At 41.1% G+C, this 15596-nt stretch overlaps 1 protein-coding gene across 5 annotated transcripts in view; it reads left to right on the forward strand.

The window, feature by feature from the left end:
- LOC126412422 (mast/stem cell growth factor receptor kita-like) overlaps positions 1–15596 on the forward strand; it is a 308669-nt gene that overhangs the window by 110002 nt on the left and 183071 nt on the right. For all 5 annotated transcript variants that reach the window (XM_050082017.1, XM_050082013.1, XM_050082014.1 and 2 more), the window contains exon 6: positions 528–679. In XM_050082017.1, the coding sequence (XP_049937974.1) occupies positions 528–679 (152 nt within the window). The remainder of the gene's footprint in view (positions 1–527; positions 680–15596) is intronic.

Raw genomic sequence — 15596 nt, forward strand, 5'->3', positions numbered from 1 at the left:
TAGCTTAGTTTAAAAGAATGGAAGTGTTTCCCAAAGACTGGAAGTGTTCTCATCATGTAAATACAAAATGAGTGAAGTACTTACATTAAACATTGCTAAGGCAGGTTTACAAGGCTTCTTCATTCTGCTTTAATTGGCTTTGTTGAATAAGCTTTCAGTGTCTTTCTTGAAATGTTATTGAGATGTCGTAAGATTTTGTGTTTTATAAGATAATTATATTTTTGTTTCTCTCAGAAAATATAAGCAGAATGACAGGGGCAATGTCAGAGGTATTGAGTCAGTCACACTGCTCCTAACATTTATTATATTGTAGCTAACTGCTCATTTTGTAAAAAAGATGTAAATACATATTATATAAACCAATAAATAGATAAAGAAATCCTGATCTTGATTTAGATAAGTAGGCAGCCCAAGAAATAGCTAAGGTAATAAGTGTTATATTTTGATTATCAGTGGACACTTGTGTTTCCTTTGAACTCAAGAATAAACCTTGCATTTTTGTTTACAGTGGTTTTTGTTATTTACAGAGACACTTGGTTCCTTACCTTTGCCTGAAGTGTTTGGTCCAAAACATGCAGTTGTTGGCAGTACTGTAGCAATGTTTTGCAATGTTACAACATTGGCATCAGCTCAGCTTCTACAACTGAAATGGATAGTATTGAATGAGACTTACATTAAGGTAAGCCATTGTCTGGCACTGTAGTGTGTAAAGGACAGTGCCATAGACTAATCTTCAGGTGTGTAAAGTGATGTTCAAGTAGGATAAAAACCAGATATCTAAATTTATGGTTTCAGTGAATGATTTAGTTCATCTTCTTTATATAACTCCAAAACAGAGAGAAGAAAGAAAAGCTGCACTTGTGTGTAGACAGAAAATGGCTGTTTTACAGCTAACCAAAGGCTATAAGGGATAGTATTTATCTTTTATTTTAGTTGCATAGTCCAGTGATCTATTAGAGTGTGTAGGCGTGTAAAAGTGTATGCAGAATTAGTCCAAACATGTATTACATTTATGGATGTCATTTACATTACATTACTTTAGATAAATATAATTTGCATCTCATTAGTTTACATACATATCATTTACAATTACACAAAGAGAAAAAGGCCCTAATTATGATTGATGGAACACAATTAAGAGATCACATAAAAATCAGTGTGTTTTATCTAGAAAGAAAAAATAGTATTAGAAGTTCTAGAGCATGAGCAAAACGTTAGTTTTACCTTGTACAACAAGAACTGGAATAGGAAAAACATTGCGGGAAGTGTTCAGTTTGTATGTGTTTAAAATATAATCCACATAATAAAAAGTTTTTTCAAGAGAAAACTCTTTTAATTTACTTTTGAATGGTTAATGAACTTGTAGAAACTTACTGTCACTTGGAAACATGTGTGGCAGAGGTGTTTTGAGCATATCAGCAGTATAAACAGGAGAGAGGATGGAGCCTTGGGGAACACTTGAGTGGATGGAGGATACGGGAATAGGTTTTTGTTAATAGTGACAAAGTGTGAGTAATTAAACAGGAAGTGCATAAGCCTGGAATTCGAAAATGCTATCAAAATGCCATACAATGTCATAGGCTTTCTCCAGGTCGAGGGAGATAAAAATAGGGTTTGGCAGGAGAGGGGTGGGGGCAGGACAGCTATAAGGATATGAGGTCTTGGTAGGAATGTGGGCAGATATAGCATCTCAAAATGACTGCTGCAGGAAGAATGTGGCATGAGAGATCTCTTACTGCTGCTGGAAGGTCAATGAGAGGTTTTCAATCTGGATGTCTAAGTGGCATTCCAGCTAGTGTGGTAGTAGTCTTGGATAACCTGTGTATGGAGATTGAGATGGATTGCACTGGGAAGAGACAGGATGCAGAGGATGGTTAAGAGAACAGGTAGGTGGTCACTCCCAATTGGGTTGAGGACGACTGCAGTGAGGTGTCCAAAGGGGTTGGGAGAAGCTGATATGATATCTGGAGTGGTGTTACTATCAGGATGGATGTATTGTGGGGTGGAGAGAATGTCACTTTGGAGGGAGTCTGTAAACTGATGGTGGAAAATGTGGATCTGGGTAGGAATTCATAGTGGATGAGGTGGTTAGGTCGGATGTGGGTGATGACACAGGTAAAGGTTAAGGTTTTGAAGAAGAGAGTAAGGATAAGGTGTTCAATGGGAATATTCTATAAGGTTTTGAAAGTTGTGGCTAAACAGGGATGTTCTTTTGGTAGTCATTTGCAGCTTTGCCTCTGGCCAGTGATGTAGGATATAGGGAGAGATTCAGATGGAGTGATAGGATTGGAGGAAAGTCTCATATAAAAGCAAGGCGTGGATTTTTGTTCTGAGACAGGATATGCATAAAGAGGTGTTTATTTGTTTAGATGGAATGTGTGTTACAGAATATGATTTATAGTGCTGTCCCACCATGACAAAGTATTGGGAGTGGTTTGCATGGGTAAGGAGTAGAGGGGAATTTAGACTAGGGTGTCAAGGCAGGTGAAGACAAAGTGGATCTGTTTGTGTGAGTAGGTGGCTTGGGTATTGAGATGGAAGATGGAGCAGGCAGTAAGGGAGGTTTGTTGAAAGGTGTGTAGGCAATGAAATCTATGGACATTTGGCTATATGATCAACATGAATTTTATAATGTCATCAACAGTGGGAGGTGGGTGAAGGGAATAGGCTTAATAGTGGGACAATCTGGGACAGTGAGTTCAGTTTCTGGCAGGTTGGGGTTTGGCTTCCCATTTCATGGAATAGGTGGAGTGGGAGTTGATGCAGGTATTGATGGTAGGAGGGGAATCAAAGTTAGGGCACTGTTTAAGAAAATGAGGGGTGTTACACTGTGGACTGGTTGGTAGGTTTTTGCCATTGCCTATGAGGTAATCATTTTAGTGGAAATGTTTTTGACAGTGGGGCAAATGAGAATGAGATTTGGAAGTTTCAGCCTTGTGGCAGCAATAGTACATACATCAAGAAAAGTTTCGCATCACCTTGGTTCCAAGCGTTCTGGAACCTGTATGGAAAATTGGAATAGAGATCAACATAAAAATCATTTCTACCCTTCTTAGTGCTCATGAAAACCACACGTTGCATGTTGTACCACCATACAGTGAGACCTTCAGAGGTGGTGGTCCAGATTGCTGAACATACTGGCAGCTCTAATAACCAGTAGCATATCCTCTTACATTGATGCATGCCTGTATTCATCATTCATCAAGTTCATCAAGGCACTGTAGGTCCAGATTATCCCACTCCTCAATGGCAATTCGGCATAGATCCCTCAGAGGGGTTGGTGGGTCACCTCGTCCATAAACACCCTTTTCAATCTATCCCAGGCATGTTAATAGGGTTCATGTCTGGAGAACATGCTGGTCACTTAAGTTGAGTGATGTCATTATTCTAAAGGAAGACATTCACAAGATGTGCAGGGGGGTGTGAATTGTCATCCTTGAAGATGAATGCCTTGCCAGTATGCTGCTGAAATGGTTGCACTATCAGTCAGAGGATGGTATTCACATATCGTACAGCTGTTATGGTGCGTTCCATGACCACCAATGGCGTACCTCAGCCCCACATAATGCCACCCCAAAACAGCAAGGAAACTCCACCTTGCTGCACTCACTAGACAGGGTGACTAAGGCGTTCAGCCTGACCGGGTTGCCTCCAAACATGTGTCCAGCGATTGTCTGGTTGAAGGCATATGCGGCACTCATCGGTGAAGAGAAAGTGATGCTAATCCTGAGTGATCCATTCGGCATGTTGTTGGGCACATCTGTCGTGGTTGCAAAGATAGACCTCGCCATGGATGTCGGGAGTGAAGTTGTGCATCATGCAGCCTATTGCACACATTTTGAGTCATAACACAACATCCTGTGGCTGCACAAAAAGCATTATTCAACATGGTGGCATTGCTGTCAGGGTTCCTTCAAGCTGTAATCCATAGGTAGAGGTCATCCATTTCAGTAATAGCTCTTGGGTGGCCTGAGTGAGGCATGTCATCGACAGTTCCTGTCTCTCTGTATCTCCTCCATGCCCGAACAACATCCCTTTGGTTCACTCCGAGACGCCTGGACACTTTCCTCATTGAGAGCCCTTCCTAGCACAAAGTAACAATGTGGACATGATCAAACTGCGGTATTGACTGTCTAGGCATTGTTGAACTACAGACAACATGAGTTGTGTACCTCCTTCCTTGTGGAATGACTGGAACTGATTGGCTGTTGGACCCCTTACGTCTAATAGGTGCTGCTTATGCGTGGTTGTTTACATCTTTGGGTGGATTTAGTGACATCTCTAAACAGTCGAAGGGGGACCATGTCTGTGATACAATAGCCACAGTCAACATCTATCTTCAGGAGTTCTGGGAACTGGGGTGATGCAAAACTTTTTTTGATGTGTGTATATCAGGGCTCACTCTTTAATGAGATGCTCTTATGGTGGAGGCAGATTCAGTAAAAACATGGACAAGTTAAGTGAGGCCAAGGTCACATTTATCCAGAGGCCTTTCTGGACTTCTACATTATGTGGTTCTTCAGTTCAGATTCCACTTCCACATCAATGATTTCGTGGATAATCTTTGTGATCACTGTGGTGAGGGTTGAAGTGCAGCAACGAGATTGAGGTTGTTTTGTCCAGGTTGTGGTGGTGAAAGATGGTATGGAAATGTGGCGGATTTTGGAGCAGAGGTCAGTGCAGAATTTGTGCTCCAGGGACTTTAGATATACTGAGTCTTTCCTTGGGATGTGTTGGACTTGGAAATTTGGTACGTGTTTTTTGATGTTGAGGGTAAGGGATTTGGGTTTGAGGAATTTTGCATGTGGGTTGGAGAGGATTAAGGCATGAAAGTCAGGGAGGGAGGTGTGGGGGTTGTGTCCATGTATAGAGTTTTATCCATAAAGTATTCAATAGGAATATGAGAATGAGTATAAAACATATTGTCCATAAATAGTTAAAAACCAGGGATTGCTTATGCAATGTAACTAATGAATTAGGAGTAAGTAGCTACCAAAGATGAGGTTTCCTGCAAATATTATTCCACAAAACTTCAAAATAGCGAAATAAAATCAACTGTTGTGTTATGCTGCTGTTGCTTGTCATTGTCAAAAGATGCCAGCACTTGTGTAAGTGTTCTTAATTCAATTACATTACCACTCTTAGTGTCAGACACAATGGACCCTTAAATTTGCCACTTCTGAATCGTTCTGTGATGCTTGTCAAGTGTCACAATATCTGTTCAATGTCTAAAATGTCTGCAAAAATACACTAGGAATGCAAAAACTTGCATCGTCACAATTTTATTTTCACACACACACACACACACACACATCTCCCAAATTTCTGCCTAAAGTGAACTTTCAAATTAAGTGCCCCAAGGCTATTTTCATGCCTAAATAGTTACAAATAATATGCTAAACAGACAGTTGACATTTCATGTTAGACCTAAATTAGGCAAAACTAATCAGACCTGGCATATAACTTCACAACTCATTTGTTGGCTAGAATACTATGCTAAGTAGGCAAGTGCTCAAACAAGTTGGCAGTCTGAATTACTGTCAGTACTGGAAGAATGTAATTAATTCCATTGTTTAAGTTTACACTAGGTGTAAGGCACAGTATAGACTCAAATTAAATATTTTCACATCTAAGTTGTTCTGTGGTGCTTGTCAAGTGTTACAATGGTATCTCCACATTACAAAAAAATGGTTTTGGCATTTCAGTCTGGGGCTATGTTATTAATAGTTCATGGAATGAACTGTCATTATCTGAGTTTTTACAAGTACTTCAGTAATTTGTTCCTTTAGGAGTCACCATTTTAGGGAGAAGAAGATAATGCATGAATATAGTTGATGTTATTAATAGGCTAATATTGCTTTTAATACACATTTGAACTAGGGCTTCTGGGGATTAAGTACAAAACAAACTTTCAAAGAATGAAGCAATATTTACCAATTAGAACTATGGTGCTGAGGATCACTACACTGTTTACAGACTGTATTTGCTATAATGATCTACTAAATAGTACAAAAAAATCTAGTAAAAATATGTATTTTAAAAACACACAACATAGCCAAATACAAACAAACTGCTGAAATACTATTTTAGAAAGGAATGAAGGAAGAGTTTTTATGAGATCATTTTTGCAATGTAGCACTACATATTTTTGTAATACATGAGTTGTTGTTGTTGTTGTGGTCTTCAGTCCTGAGACTGGTTTGATGCAGCTCTCCATGCTACTCTATCCTGTGCAAGCTTTTTCATCTCCCAGTACCTACTGCAACCTACATCCTTCTGAATCTGCTTAGTGTATTCATCTCTTGGTCTCCCTCTACGATTTTTACCCTCCACGCTGCCCTCCAATACTAGATTGGTGATCCCTTGATGCCTCAGAACATGTCCTACCAACCGATCCCTTCTTCTGGTCAAGTTGTGCCACAAACTTGTCTTCTCCCCAATCCAATTCAATACTTCCTCATTAGTTATGTGATCTACCCATCTAATCTTCAGCATTCTTCTGTAGCACCACATTTCGAAAGCTTCTATTCTCTTCTTGTCCAAACTATTTATCGTCCATGTTTCACTCCCATACATGGCTACACTCCATACAAATACTTTCAGAAATGACTTCCTGACACTTAAATCAATACTGGATGTTAACAAATTTCTCTTCTTCAGAAACGCTTTCCTTGCCATTGCCAGCCTACATTTTATATCCTCTCTACTTCGACCATCATCAGTTATTTTGCTCCCCAAATAGCAAAACTCCTTTACTACTTTAAGTGCCTCATTTCCTAATCTAATTCCCTCAGCATCACCCGACTTAATTAGACTACATTCCATTATCCTTGTTTTGCTTTTGTTGATGTTCATCTTATATCCTCCTTTCAAGACACTGTCCATTCCATTCAACTGCTCTTCCAAGTCCTTAACTGTCTCTGACAGAATTACAATGTCATCGGCGAACCTCAAAGTTTTTATTTCTTCCCCATGAATTTTAATACCTACTCCGAATTTTTCTTTTGTTTCCTTTACTGCTTGCTCAATATACAGATTGAACAACATCGGGGAGAGGCTACAACCCTGTCTTACTCCCTTCCCAACCACTGCTTCCCTTTCATGTCCCTCGACTCTTATAACTGCCATCTGGTTTCTGTACAAATTGTAAATAGCCTTTCGCTCCCTGTATTTTACCCCTGCCACCTTTAGAATTTGAAAGAGAGTATTCCAGTCAACATTGTCAAAAGCTTTCTCTAAGTCTACAAATGCTAGAAACGTAGGTTTGCCTTTCCTTAATCTTTCTTCTAAGATAAGTCGTAAGGTCAGTATTGCCTCACGTGTTCCAGTGTTTCTACGGAATCCAAACTGATCTTCCCCGAGGTTGGCTTCTACTAGTTTTTCCATTCGTCTGTAAAGAATTCGTGTTAGTATTTTGCAGCTGTGACTTATTAAGCTGATAGTTCGGTAATTTTCACATCTGTCAACACCTGCTTTCTTTGGGATTGGAATTATTATATTCTTCTTGAAGTCTGAGGGTATTTCACCTGTTTCATACATCTTGCTCACCAGATGGTAGAGTTTTGTCAGGACTGGCTCTCCCACGGCCGTCAGTAGTTCCAATGGAATATTGTCTACTCCGGGGGCCTTGTTTCGACTCAGGTCTTTCAGTGCTCTGTCAAACTCTTCACGCAGTATCGTATCTCCCATTTCATCTTCATCTACATCCTCTTCCATTTCCATAATATTGTCCTCAAGTACATCGCCCTTGTATAGACCCTCTATATACTCCTTCCACCTTTCTGCTTTCCCTTCTTTGCTTAGAACTGGGTTTCCATCTGAGCTCTTGATATTCATACAAGTCGTTCTCTTATCTCCAAAGGTCTCTTTAATTTTCCTGTAGGCGGTATCTATCTTACCCCTAGTGAGATAGGCCTCTACATCCTTACATTTGTCCTCTAGCCATCCCTGCTTAGCCATTTTGCACTTCCTGTCGATCTCATTTTTGAGACGTTTGTATTCCTTTTTGCCTGTTTCACTTACTGCATTTTTATATTTTCTCCTTTCATCAATTAAATTCAATATTTCTTCTGTTACCCAAGGATTTCTACTAGCCCTCGTCTTTTTACCTACTTGATCCTCTGCTGCCTTCACTACTTCATCCCTCAAAGCTACCCATTCTTCTTCTACTGTATTTATTTCCCCCATTCCTGTCAATTGCTCCCTTATGCTCTCCCTGAATCTCTGTACAACCTCTGGTTCTTTTAGTTTATCCAGGTCCCATCTCCTTAAATTCCCACCTTTTTGCAGTTTCTTCAGTTTTAATCTACAGGTCATAACCAATAGATTGTGGTCAGAGTCCACATCTGCCCCTGGAATTTAAAACCTGGTTCCTAAATCTCTGTCTTACCATTATATAATCTATCTGATACCTTTTAGTATCTCCAGGGTTCTTCCATGTATACAACCTTCTTTCATGATTCTTAAACCAAGTGTTAGTTATGATTATGTTGTGCTCTGTGCAAAATTCTACCAGGCGGCTTCCTCTTTCATTTCTGTCCCCCAATCCATATTCACCTACTATGTTTCCTTCTCTCCCTTTTCCTACACTCGAATTCCAGTCACCCATGACTATTAAATTTTCGTCTCCCTTCACAATCTGAATAATTTCTTTTATTTCATCATACATTTCTTCAATTTCTTCGTCATCTGCAGAGCTAGTTGGCATATAAACTTGTACTACTGTAGTAGGTGTGGGCTTCGTATCTATCTTGGCCACAATAATGCGTTCACTATGCTGTTTGTAGTAGCTTACCCGCATTCCTATTTTCCTATTCATTATTAAACCTACTCCTGCATTACCCCTATTTGATTTTGTGTTTATAACCCTGTAGTCACCTGACCAGAAGTCTTGTTCCTCCTGCCACCGAACTTCACTAATTCCCACTATATCTAACTTCAACCTATCCATTTCCCTTTTTAAATTTTCTAACCTACCTGCCTGATTAAGGGATCTGACATTCCACGCTCCGATCCGTAGAACGCCAGTTTTCTTTCTCCTGATAACGACGTCCTCTTGAGTAGTCCCCGCCCGGAGATCCGAATGGGGGACTATTTTACCTCCGGAATATTTTACCCAAGAGGACGCCATCATCATGTAATCATACAGTAAAGCTGCATGTCCTCGGGAAAAATTACGGCTGTAGTTTCCCCTTGCTTTCAGCCGTTCGCAGTACCAGCACAGCAAGGCCATTTTGGTTATTGTTACAAGGCCAGATCAGTCAATCATCCAGACTGTTGCCCTTGCAACTACTGAAAAGGCTGCTGCCCCTCTTCAGGAACCACACGTTTGTCTGGCCTCTCAACAGATAACCCTCCGTTGTGGTTGCACCTACGGTACGGCTATCTGTATCGCTGAGGCACGCAAGCTTCCCCACCAACGGCAAGGTCCATGGTTCATGGGGGGGGGGGAATACATGAGAAAACTTCATAATACGAAATTTTTGCATTCAATGTAGCCAAAGACAATGGTGAACCAGACACAGATGAGAGATTGATAGAGGAAAATACAATTTTTGCATCAAAATAAAATTATTTATCATAATTGATAACAGTTTAGAGTGACACACACATGAACATTGCCCATTGTATTACAAAAGTATGATTACAGAGCTTATTGACACTATTTAAATAAATTAAAAGGTACTCAATGACCCTAGTTCAATTTTTGTAACCCACATTGAATTCTTCAAAATTCAAAAACATGATTCTACAACATTGCAAAACACCTATGCCCACCATTGCTAATGTAAGTTAAGACTTCCACTGTAAGAGAATTAGCAAAGTAAACCATGTTATCCCTACAGCGTTGTCACTGACAACTTCTTATGCTCACCAAAATCAGTTTCAGCTAGTTCACCATTCATATATACATTTACCCAAGATTGGGATGTATTTCGCATACCGTTAGTTCAGTATGCCTACTACCAGCAAACACTTTTAGGCTTTATATCTAATGGTGATTGTCCGTACCAGTAACATAAACTCCAAGGAAGCTGTAGCTGCTGAAACATACAGGGAACACTTTCAGTTATTTATTGCACAAGAACCAAACTTTGTACAGATATCATACATATGTCATTTTGTAGAGAACCCCTGGAAGTTTTTTTTAATGTATACCATCACAGCATAGTTTGGTAATTTGCTGATAGTCAGCACTAGTCGCAAACGTGGCGCGTTAAGGTGTGTAGTGACCTTTCTGTGTGTTGGAGTTCAACAAAAGCAAGTGTGCTACAGCTGTTCAACGGATGTTTAGAACCAAGTACAGAAGAAGCCACCAACAGCGATGGCCATTTACCACTGGTACAACAAATTTGTTATGACAGGTTGCTTGTGAGCGGCAAAGAAAAGTGGACGTCCCAGTGTGAGTGAAGTGAATGTGGAATGCATACGAGGGACATTCATAAGGAGTCCAAAGAAATCAGTGTATCATGCATTCCATGAACAAGAATTTGGTGTTTCATGCATCCCACGAACTCGGAATGGCTCCAATGACAGTGTGGAAAGTGCTGCGACAGAAGCTGTCTATAAAACCATTCAAATTCGAGCTAGTGCAGAAGCTCAATGATGACGACAAAGACAAGTGTTTTGAGTTTTGTTTGCAGTTGCAACTATTGAATGAGAATGAGGATGGCACTGTTGATTGCCTAATTTTCGGCAACGAAGCCACTTTTCACATTAATGGGAAAGTGACCAGGCATAATTGTCAAATCTGGGGTACAAAGCATCCACACAAATGCATTGAATTTGAGCATGATTCCTCTAAGGTAAATGTTTTTTGTGCCTTGTCACATTGAAAACTGTATGGGCCATCCTTCTTTGCCGAGAGCACTGTCACTGGATATTCCTACTTCGAGATGTTGCAGCAATGGCTGATGCCTCAAATGAAATCGGACTCTCTGTACATCTTTCAGCAATATGGGGTTCCACACCATTTTCATCACGAATTCCATGGGTACCTGAACATGGAGCTGCTGCATCAGTGGATCAGCTGTGCTACAGAAGGGGACAGCTGTTTCATGAGATGGCTTCCCCGATCACCAGATCTCACTCCGTGTGACTTTTTTCTGTGGGGACACATTAAAGATCTGGTGTATGTACCACCTCTACCACATGATGTAGCCCAGCTCTGGGAGAGAATACAGAAAGCAACAGCCACAGTCGACAATGCCATGCTGGGATGGGTATGGCAATAATTTGATTACTGTATTGACATCTGCCAGGTCACTCATGGTTCGCAGATCAAATGTTTGTAAAAAAAACTTTTAGAGTTTCTCTTTGAAATGCAATATAAATGACATCTTTACAATGTTTAGTTCTTGTGGAATAAATAATTTAAAATGTTCCCAGACTTTATGTACACCCTGTATTTACCCCATTACCATCATCTTAGTTCAGTCAGCAACATAGCAAGGACCTGGCTCAATTGAGTAGGTACATCATTATTTACCTAAGCACTTCTCTAAGTAGTGACTGGAGATCCTGCTGGTTTACTGGAATGGGGTCACTGGCAAGGTTTGTAGGTGGAACTATCTGACAGTTGGTGGAGTCATTCCGCCAGGTAATCCTTGCTGTTCAAAACAATGGTGGTGGAACCTTTGTCCATGGGTAGGATTAATAGGTAAGGATCAGTTTTTAGATGGTGGACTGTGGTTCTTTCTGCGGATTTAAGGTTACACAACCCCTGCTCCCAATCCCTCACCTCATGGCTTGTACCGCTGGAGTAGACCTACATGCAAGACCTGTCTCATACATCCTCCACCACCACCTACTCCAGTCCGGTGGTTAACATCACCTATCCCATCAAAGGCAGGGCTACCTGTGAAACCAGTCATGTGGTCTGCAAGCTAAGCTACAACCACTGTGCTGCATTCTATGTAGGCATGACAACCAACAAGCTTTCTGTCCCCATGAAAGACCACTGACAAACTGTGGCCAAGGAACAAGTTGACCACCCTGTTGTTCAAATGTTCAAATGTGTGTGGGTTCTTAAGGGACCAAACTGCAGAGGTCATTGGTCCCTAGGGTTACATGCTACACTTAAACTAGCATATGCTAAGAACAAAACACACACCCGTGCCTGAGGGAGGACTCGAACCCCCAGCGGGAGGAGCCGCGCAGTCAGTGACATGGCACCTCTAACCGCGCAGCCCCTCCACGCAGCTCTGTTGTTTAACAAGCTGCCAAACTGCTTCACAGCCTGTGCCATATGGATCATTCCCACCAAGAGCAGCTTTTCTGAATTGGCCAAGTGGGAACTTTCCCTGCAGTACATCATATGTTCCTGTAACCCTCCTGGCCTCTACCTTCATTAGTCATTGTCCACACCCATCCATCCCCTTCCCTGTTCCCATTCCAACACTTCCGAGGTGTCATCCCACCACCACACCCAGTCATTTTATATCTCTCCTTTTCTGCTACTTCCCCTCCTCCCCCCTTTCCACCTCTCTCCTGCCCTCAGTCTAACCTGTAGCACTTCACTGCCCAACCCCCCCCACCATACTGTCGCTCCCCCTCCCCGCTCCAGCCTTCTCCTTACCCCCACCCAGTCGCCACTCCCATCATGCACTGGTGCTGCTACTTGCAGTGTGGTTTCAGTTTGTGCCTATCTGCGACTCAGCATCTACGCCATATGGTGAGTAGCAGCTTTCCTTCTCAAATATTGTATGATTTATACTATATTCTAATTTATGCTGTCATACAGTGGAATCTACAATGCTAGGTAAGGAGGAGGAGGAGATGAGTGTTTAACGTCCCGTCGACAACGAGGTCATTAGAGACGGAGCGCAAGCTCGGGTGAGGGAAGGATGGGGAAGGAAATCAGCCGTGCCCTTTCAAAGGAACCATCCCGGCATTTGCCTGAAGGGATTTAGGGAAATCACGGAAAACCTAAATCAGGATGGCCGGAGATGGGATTGAACCGTCGTCCTCCCGAATGCGAGTCCAGTGTGCTAACCACTGCGCCACCTCGCTCGGTGCTAGGTAAGGAAGGTGATCATTGTTGACACAAACAAATAGGCATTCAGAACTGAAACAGTATGGAAAAATCAGAAACTGATGATGTATGTGCTGTAACTGGACCTTGTATGTACCATAACTTGACTTTGGGTGCCGAACAGTGGATATTTACTTGATTTAAAAACTGTTTTGTAACACCAGTAGCTTATAGTGTGTATTTGCAGAGGGTGTGAGCTACTGGAGATGTCAGGTACTGAGTTTGCCCTCCATGTTATTGCAAAACTGTAACAAGTTGCCTCATATTACAGCAAAACTGCAAGAACTTACCATCCATCTTACAACAAAACTGTAACAAGGTGCCCTGTGTTATGCACTGTGTTACAGTGAAACTAAAAGAAGTTGATCTTTACGTTACAGCAGAACTGTAATATGTTACCCCATGTTACAAAGTTTTCTGGTGTAACAGTTCTCCAGTGTAACTGATTTCCTGCGTAACCATTTTCTGGTGTAATTTTCTTCCAGTGTAACCATTTTTCAGTGTAACAGTTTTCCAATCTAACTGCAGATATTATTGGGTGGTTCAATAATAGTCAGGTGATGTGATGGCTGCCATTACCCTGTACATGCATCTCACTTGACTCAGTGACATACGACTCTCTTGGAGACTGAACTTACACAGATGTCAGCAAGTGTAATCATGATGTCCACTAAGTAAGTTGAGACTTGTTCCAAAAAGTTGCTAACTGTCCTCATAAGCAAAAGTGAATTGTCAGCCAGTTGAGATTTATCAATGTCAACAAATCGGGATTAGTCTCAACAACCAAAATGGGATGACAGTGACTGGGGGTGTCAGCTCGTAGGGGTGTCAGTTACTGGGGGTATTGGCTACTAGGAGTGTCGTCTTCTGAGGTGTCACCTAATGGGGGTGTCAGTTGCTATGGATGTCAGCTACACTCTTGAAACTTTAAAAAGTTCCCCCAAAACTGTAACACGTTGGCTCAAACCTGTGGGAACTTGCTCTGAAACAATAACCAGTTACCTCAAACCCTTATCAATGTGCACTAAACTATAAACCGTTGCCATTACACACCCTTCCAATCCCCCCTCCCCCACCTCCAGATACTATCAGATTGGCAATGATACTGTAACTCATTACAGTTTTAGCACAACTTGTTATGCTTCTGAGGCATAGCTGAAACACCCAGTAACTAATACTGCCAGTAGCTGACACACCCAATATCTGATATCCTAAAAGCTGCCACCCTAACAACTGTCATCCGCAGTGGCTAACACCTAAAGTAGCGGACACTTCGTTTTGCTTGTTGGAACAAAACTTGACTTGTTCACTTTGATGAGTCTCAATTTTCTGACTGTTTGCATTTACTTGTTAGAACAATTTGCAACTTAATCTGAACAAGTCTCAACTTGCTTAGTCAGTGTTATGATTAGACTTTCTGATGGCTGCACATTTGTATTGGTGCAATCTCCTAGCAAACCGTATTTCACTGAGTCAAGATAAATATGTGTGCAAAGGATTGACAGTTACCATTGTCAACAGACCATCCTTGCCCCACTGAACTATATGTGTGGTTACAGTGGAAAATAGTTACAATGGAAAATGGTAACAGTGGAAAACATTTGCAGTGGAGAATGGATGTACTGGAAAATTTGTATACTGTAAAATTATGTAACATGGAGGAAATTGTTATATGAGGGACATTTCATAAATAATGCACAGGTTGAATTACTGTGAATTGTTTGATGCAACAGCAATGAAAATTACATCAGATGTAGTTGGCAGCTTGAGGAAGAAGTACATGTTTTTGTTTTTTCAGTGTGTACTCTAACATATAATTGCTAAGAAGTAAAAATGGGCCCTGCAGTGGTCTTATGTACTGTGATTGTTTAAGACCGGAGGTCATACATACAAAGGAAAAACCTGACAGAAAACCACGATATGTTAAGTGAAGTTTTTGGTGAGTTTACAACGGACTGTAGTGAAGTTTCACATTGGGTTAATCATTTTTGTGGTGGTTGTATGACCAAAGACAGCAATCCAAGACCCAGAAGGCCAAAAATGTCAACTGATGAATGAAGTGTGAAACTAGAAGCAGATGCTCTTGAAGAAGATCACAGTGTGGCCCTCCAGCCCAGGCATGAGTCCAACAGACTTCAACTTGTTCCAGAATTCGAAAAACCCTTTGTGTGGATGTTATCTTTCTTTGGGAGAGCTTTCTACCAACATTACCTGAGCAATTTGACAGGTGAACACAAATGGTGTCCTGGATGGAATAATAGAGCTTCTGAGATGTTGGGATTCAGTCATATTAGAAGCAAGGAGACTGCACTGAATGACTGTAAAGAGATATTGAAAAAAAATTAATGTGTAAGTAAAAAATAATTAATGTGCTTTATTTACAAAATCTCACTCATAGTTTTGCTGTACATGGAGAGCAACATCTTGTAGTTTCACTGCAGCATGGGGCAATTCAGAATGAATTTTCACTCTGTGCTGATTTGAAAGTTCCTGGCAGTCTCAAACTGGTGCTGGAGTGGGACTTGAACCTGGGACATTTGTCTTTTGTGGGCAAGTGCTCTAT

Source organism: Schistocerca serialis, chromosome 7 (assembly GCF_023864345.2).
Source record: "Schistocerca serialis cubense isolate TAMUIC-IGC-003099 chromosome 7, iqSchSeri2.2, whole genome shotgun sequence".
NCBI lineage: Eukaryota > Metazoa > Arthropoda > Insecta > Orthoptera > Acrididae > Schistocerca > Schistocerca serialis.